Source organism: Hyposmocoma kahamanoa, unplaced genomic scaffold (genome assembly GCF_003589595.1).
Source record: "Hyposmocoma kahamanoa isolate Upper Pololo Valley unplaced genomic scaffold, ASM358959v1 99098, whole genome shotgun sequence".
Lineage (NCBI taxonomy): Eukaryota > Metazoa > Arthropoda > Insecta > Lepidoptera > Cosmopterigidae > Hyposmocoma > Hyposmocoma kahamanoa.
The window spans coordinates 6869-13862 of NW_020655791.1; the positions used below are offsets into that span (position 1 = coordinate 6869).

The 6994-nt window shown below is 36.4% G+C and overlaps 1 protein-coding gene across 1 annotated transcript; it reads left to right on the forward strand.

Annotated features, from left to right (window-relative positions):
* Window positions 1-411: 411 nt before the first annotated feature.
* On the forward strand, window positions 412-6767 carry LOC113239010 (adrenodoxin-like). Its single transcript, XM_026475876.1, has 4 exons — window positions 412-693; window positions 1642-1821; window positions 2255-2459; window positions 6484-6767. The coding sequence occupies exons 1-3, from the start codon at window positions 554-556 to the stop codon at window positions 2409-2411; spliced, it is 477 nt and encodes a 158-aa protein (XP_026331661.1). The 5' UTR covers window positions 412-553; the 3' UTR covers window positions 2412-2459; window positions 6484-6767.
* The last annotated feature ends 227 nt before the right edge of the window (window positions 6768-6994 follow it).

Genomic DNA, 6994 nt, shown 5'->3' on the forward strand with positions numbered 1-6994 from the left:
TCATAGAGAAAACTAAAATCGTACGTACATGAAAAATCTTTTAGTGTATCACTCAGTGATTATCATTTAGGTGCAAGTAGCTGACGCTTTGGCAAACATAATTTCTTGTTTATTATTTTACCGGAATAAATAACAAAACGTAATAAATGTCAACTAGCATCACTTGTCACGAATTTTACTTTCCCTTCCACGCATAATCCTTTAACTCTTTTTGGGCTAAATAAAAATAAACAAGACAGAACTAGATGTCCAGCAACCACACAAAATTATTACAAAGCTATCTAACTAAAAGATGCATATGCAAATAATTTTTAGTTGCAAAATTATGTTTTAAACCGACGAAATTCCAAATAATAATATATTTGACATCGTTTCATTACGAAGAAACGGAACTTAACCTTGAATCAGCAGGTGATTTCGTCGCGAGTTGTAATCTCAATTGTAATCAATATAACAAATCCTCACAGAAAGGAGAACACGTATTGAATAATTCTAAACATAATCTGATATTAAAAGTGCTGAATTGTGATTTATATAACGCGCAAACGTGAAAATGTTTTACCAAAATTATGTACGCAATTTCGCCAAACCGATTAGAATTTTGCTAAAAAATAACGGTTTAGGCGCCAGTTTCAGTAACTACAGGACTATAGTGCCGTTATCAACTACTAAACTGGCGTTAAAGGATGAAAAGTTAGTATAACAAGTGAAATTTCACGACGTAACCAACAAAAGTAGGCTTTGTCTCGTGCCCGAAAAGAAACAACACGACTTGTCTCATTAATCGTTATTGTAGTGCCCTTGTGACCTTCATTACTTGATAAAATACCGAATATTTTGTTGTTAAGGTGGTTATCTAAGATTATCAGTCAATTCAAATCAAAATAACTAAGCTTGCTTTTGAAATATTTAATTTTATTATTATTTTTTAACAAATTTATTTTTTTAAATAAAGTCCATAATCCATGTATTAATTAAGGAGCTTCGGAACAAATGCCTATAAATTTCTATATATCTAGTCTCATTCAGGGTCGTATTCCAGAACTCTACTCAATGCTCAAGTCAGGATTTGAGTATGGTTTAAAGCACTCGAAATCATACTCAAGTCCCTGCCATTAGGGTCGTATTTCCAGTGCTTGAAATCATACTCAAGTCTGCTCAAATCCTGACTTGAGCATTGAGTAGAATTCTGGAATACGATCCTCAGTCTTATCTTTATATTTTTAATAATAATAATGCACACACTCATAGCGCCGCACTAGGTAAACCTTAGGGAAACCACAAATAGGTAGACAACCAAAAATTACACCCAAACTCATGAGATAAATAAATGTAGGCCATACAAATTTCTCTCGGCCCAGGAATCGAACCCAGGACCTCTGCATGGTAGTCCACTATGGTAACCATTCGGCCACTGAGGCAGTTAAAACAAAAGAATATGTCGCAGAATGTTCAGATCTCTGCAGTTGAAATGTATTTTCAAAGCTTATTTAGTAGTTGATATTCGAGTTCTATAAATTATTCATACAAACTAACAGAAACTACCATTTGGCAATAGAAAACCAGGCAAAATGTGACTTAGCGGTTTGTTACGACGCTTCATAATTTAAACTAATTTTATTTATAAATTTCGAATTTCAGAGTAAAAGTTACCTTCGTACTCCATGATGGCACACGTTTAGAAACAGAAGGGAAAGTCGGGGACTCATTGCTCGATGTGGTTGTGAACAATGACCTCAACATTGAGGGCTACGGTGCATGTGAGGGAACCCTTACTTGCTCCACTTGCCATGTTATAGTGAGCGAAAAGGACTATGAGAGGTGAATTACCATGTACATTATATACAGGGATTTTTGTACAATACTAACAACGTTGCAGGGCTAATTGCTGACATCACTATTAAAAAAAGCTCTTTCTCCTTTGGCATATTTTTTTATGATACCCATGTGATGGGATGAACAAGTTGTGGCTGGTGGTAAGCCAAACGCCTGTCCATAACAGTTGCAGGCCATTCAGAGCTTTAAATCACAAAAATCTGAGGGACACTGCCACTGCACCCATCATCCTGAGACATACATTGTCACACAACACACAAGTCCCATGTGCCTATTTCACCAACATCCCTTCGTAACCGGAACACTGTAATGTGGCATTACTACTTTGTGACAGAAAATGTATCTTACCAAGTGTCAACTGCCTTACAATCTTGACTTTGAACATCAATAAGACTTTATCTTACTATGTTTATTCCAGGCTACCAGATGAGCCATGTGATGAGGAAAGAGACATGCTAGACTTAGCCTATGGTCTCACTGACACATCACGTCTCGGATGCCAGATTACATTGTCAAAAAAGTTAGAAGGCCTGGAAGTCAGGATTCCAGAGACCATTAACGACGTACGCAGTTGATCAGTTTGAAGAGACCTTTATATGAAATTTAGGAAATCATAACATGAGGTAAAAGTTAAGATGCAACACACACTAAATAGATAATTTGGATAACCTGGAGCAGTCCCATATCATACTACTAAGTTTTGATTATAGAGCTCTCCCTTCCCAGCCTTTTGGGTCTATGGGACGGGCATTATTACCTGTGCAAGCAGGCCTGCACAGGGACCTTATCACTCGGGTCCTATCCCAGATCAGTCCGTTGACACATACTTCATCCGGTGCTCAAAAGGTTAGTGCCTTGAGTGAACATGTCTGGGTGCACATACAGTACCCTCCCTATTGTCCAGATAGGTACGGGAACTGTTGGCTCACTCACCTCCCATTGTGCATTGCACAACTTGTGGTTGCAACTGCTAATACCTGAAAGAGGTAATTATTGACATCATAACTTTTTTTACAAAAAAAATCAACTTCAAAACTTTGTTCATCCACTTTCACTGTTTTTGCTGCCGCAGCCTCCTCAACATCAATTGAAATCCAGACAGAAGTCCTCGTCAATTTATCATGTTATGAACCCAAACACAAGGTAGCTGCTGTTCACTGTTGAGGAGTTCCTCTCATTCGTTTGCCATTTCCATCATTAGATCAGCTCTACTTCACCATAATATTTTATTTTAATTGAAATTACATCTATGTGCCAAGTTTTATTCAAATCTGTTAATGGAAAGTAGACAAAATTCAACAAACCCGATTTATTCACTAATTTGCCACCCTTAGAGGTGGAATATTTTCTTTAAATTTTAATGGGACCATTACTGAGGTATCCGCTTTCCAACAAAAAAGAATCATTGAAATCGGTTCACAAATGTCAAAGTAATCCTGCTCCTTTTTTGGAGTTAGTTAAAAATATGGAACATTTTTTTTTGACAAATTATATAATGTCTCTCTTCCCGTTATTTGGAATATCTGACATTTATGTTAGTAAGTAAGACCGTATAGTCAAGATATATTACGTTCATGGTAATCGACTTTTGTAATCTGTTGCGCACATCGAGCATATAACCAGAAATAGAGACGAAATAAGGGCCATATATTCCTGGTAATACATTAGCGATACAGCTCTTATAAATATCAACTCTCGTTTGCACTAAAATATAGATAGACCAACTACTGACCTATGTGGATGTCTCCATATATTCCAATAAATATTCTGTATTTATTGTAATAAAGATAATATCTCTAATAATGCCGAGTTGTTCTATTCGGTGCTGTGGGAAAAACAGGAAACGTCTAATTACAAAACAAACGAAAGTTTGCAATTTTCGTCCATTATACCAAAGCTCAAGTTAAATGGTCGATTTGAAGTGAAATAGTTGACGACACCCGTCAATTGTTTCGAACTCGGGCTAGCTAATCGGAGCGCAGTTGTCACAATAAGAATTGGCAGAATAGTTTTCAAACAAATTAAATGACATTTCGCCTCTATTTCTGGTTATATACTCGATGGTTCCGCAGGACTCGTTTAAAGAAACTTCTTTTAAAGGTTGCGCGTCAAGTGCATTGCCGGGGCATAGATTATGATTTTATGAAACAGAATGAACATTTTGAAAAGTAGGTAAAAAATAAAACACAATGGAAAAGGAAAACAAGTTTATTTTGTTATTAAACAATCAAGAAAAATTTAAATTACTTATTGTGTTTATAAATCAAATACAATCTTCTAAAAACCGTGGTAGCCTAATATTTGACCTCTCTCGCCTCTCAAGCAGAAGCTGTGGGTTCCAATCCAGGCTCACATCCTCGAGATTCTCCGAATTTATTGTGGAAATTTAATTTGAAATTTACCGTGAGCTTTTCTGTGAAGGAAGTCTACACGTTGAAGAAGGTTCACAACCCTCGGAAAACATGTGATGTCACCAATCCGCATTGGGCCAGCGTGGTTGATCATGGCCTAAACCCTCGTCTGAGAGGGGTCCCGTGCCCAGAAGTGGGACGTTTAAAATGGGTTGATGATGAAATACAATCTTCTACCTTAAAACAATACTATTTCTAAGACCATTAGACCATTAGTTGGTAGTTTTGACCCCAAATATATTACAAAAATTATTTTAAGATTACAATAATTATTAATCTTTTATTTAAAACAAATAATACAGATAAAAAAGAAAAAGGTAATTCATGACTTCACTGCCTACAATATTCATAGCTGCACTAATAATCTATGACTTGAGTGCAGTCTCTATTTCTGGTTATATACTCGATGATGTCGCTAATTTAAAAAAAAACAAGAGATTGCCAGTATACAGACATGTTTGGCATATTATTCACTTCACTTTTTATTTTTATGGCTCCATCAATATGAGAACTGATGATTTTGCCAATGTCACAGTTGAAAGAAAAAAAACGAAACAAAAAAAAATTTTCGCTAAGCTCTAATAGGACATTAACCGGTGTTGGTAAGTTGGACTACGCGAGTACTCAGTTGAGAATGTAAAATAAAACAGCAAAACAATATTTATAAATATATGTTATTTAAGTGGATAAATTTACATAGAGTAACAATATGGGGGGAGAACACTAAAGTTAAGAGGTTGTTTATGTTAATGGGGCGGGGGAATTTTGGAGAAAGTAGGTTATAAAGTGGAACAGCAATATTAGGACAATTGAAAAAAATGTGTTCCAAGGTACCGTCTTCTAGGCCGCACTCGCACAGAGAGTGGTCTCGAACTCTGATTTTACGCAAAAATACAGGTGTGCAAACATGGCCTAAGCGCAAACGAATAATAGTGGAAGTGATGTTTTTAGGCAAATCGCGACGTTTAAAAAACCAGGGTTTAGTGGGTAGATTTGGTTGGAGGTTACCATAGTGTCTACCAACAGTTTGTCGTGATTCCTGCCAAAGGACCGACCAGGAGGCTAGCATTTGGGGTTTGGTCATGGCGAGCAGATCTCTGGGAAAGCACTTACAGTATTTGCATACGCCAATTCTTGTCGCATCCTTTGCAAAGGCGTCTACTGCTTCGTTGCCACTAATCCCACTGTGACCGGGAATCCAGGCCAGAGTTACCTCAATTCCCGCACAATGACATCGGTACAAAGCTTATAATAACATGAAAATGTCTAATGCATTGTCAATTTGAGTGCTACAACCAACAAGAATAAGAATGTTACAAATTACATTTGTCAAGAGTGATAAACATCGAAACAAAATTTTACATCTTGTTTCCTATCAGATATTTCGTTTATGTTAAAAAAATCATTTTCATTTAACTACTTGTATAATTTCGTTTTGAAAGTGTAATAGCTTAAATCTCGAGTGGTATATTAATTTAAACATGACAGCGCAACTAGGTAGGTTAATTGAGGGTCGTATTCTAGAACTCTACTCAATGCTCAAGTCAGGATTTGAGTATGATTCAAAGCACTCGAAATCATATTCAAATCCCTGCCATTAGGGTCGTATTTCCAGTGCTTGTGTTTCCAGTGTAATCATGACTTGAGTATGATTCAAAGCACTAGAAATCATACTCAAGTCCTTGCCATTAGGGTCGTATTTCCAGTGCTTGAAATCATACTCAAGTCTGCTCAAATCTTGACTTGAGCATTGAGTAGAGTTCTGGAATACGACCCTAAGTGTCCTTCGCCAAAAAAATACGAATTTGTGAATTGCTGATTTTGAGGTCTGTCCTTTTTCGATTTTTCGTTGATACTACTTTAGTTCACATGTAATGGGCCTCGAATAGGTGCACAAAGTTATTGAATTTCATCGAGTATATAATCAGAAATAGAGACGAAATGTCATTTAATTTGTTTGAAAACTATTCTGCCATATCATTACTGTGACAACTGCGCTCCCATTGGCTAGCCCAGTAGCTATATTATTTTTGATGCACTACTTACACTTTACTGTGTATATTATTATTCTCAATGTATAACTTTAACCTGACTGAAAACCAGCGCCTTAGGAAACTGGCATAAAATATACTGAGTCAGCGCCGTTTCACTGCTATGACAATCATGTTGTTTTTCTTTTATGCTTAATCTGTATTTGTGTTATATCAGTGAATAAAGTGTTTATGTATCTTTATAGACCCATGAACATCCTGTTGCTGGGCATAGGTCCCCAAGCTATTTGGGGGACTTATTTTGAAGATTATAAATGACCACACTTTCCCGCTTAAAGGCCTGTTAGGCGTTTTTTCAATTTAGGTGCTGTTGCGTAATAGCAAGTGGGAGTTAACCTAAACTGTTTTTAGCATTGACTTACAATTATATGGACGTCGGGTCCGCGCTAAAAAGTGTCCGCACTTGTAAGGCGCTAAAATCGTATACAGAGCGCCAAACTCCGCTTTAGTCTTCATTTGTTCTACGGACAGCGCGATACTGCGATGACATTACAATTTAAATTTCGAATAGGTTGACTTGGGACATTTTTTTCGGGGTTTTTGTATTAGACCCGTCGTCCATTTATTTGTAAGTCAATGGTTTTTAGTGTTAATTTGGTATTATAGTTTACCTCATCGGTTTAGATTATTAAATGCATAATACGTAATTTAATTTTGTGTATATTCGATTTTTATTTCATGTTGTTTGTATGCCTT

What these genes read in the sequence shown, in the direction of transcription:
- LOC113239010 (XM_026475876.1), top strand. Translation starts at nt 554, where the DNA reads ATGTTTTACCAAAATTATGTACGCAATTTCGCCAAACCGATTAGAATT. An exon ending in CTGGCGTTAAAGGATGAAAA is followed by an intron (nt 694 to 1,641) that starts GTTAGTATAACA and finishes TTCGAATTTCAG; the next exon opens with AGTAAAAGTTACCTTCGTAC. An exon ending in AGCGAAAAGGACTATGAGAG is followed by an intron (nt 1,822 to 2,254) that starts GTGAATTACCAT and finishes TGTTTATTCCAG; the next exon opens with GCTACCAGATGAGCCATGTG.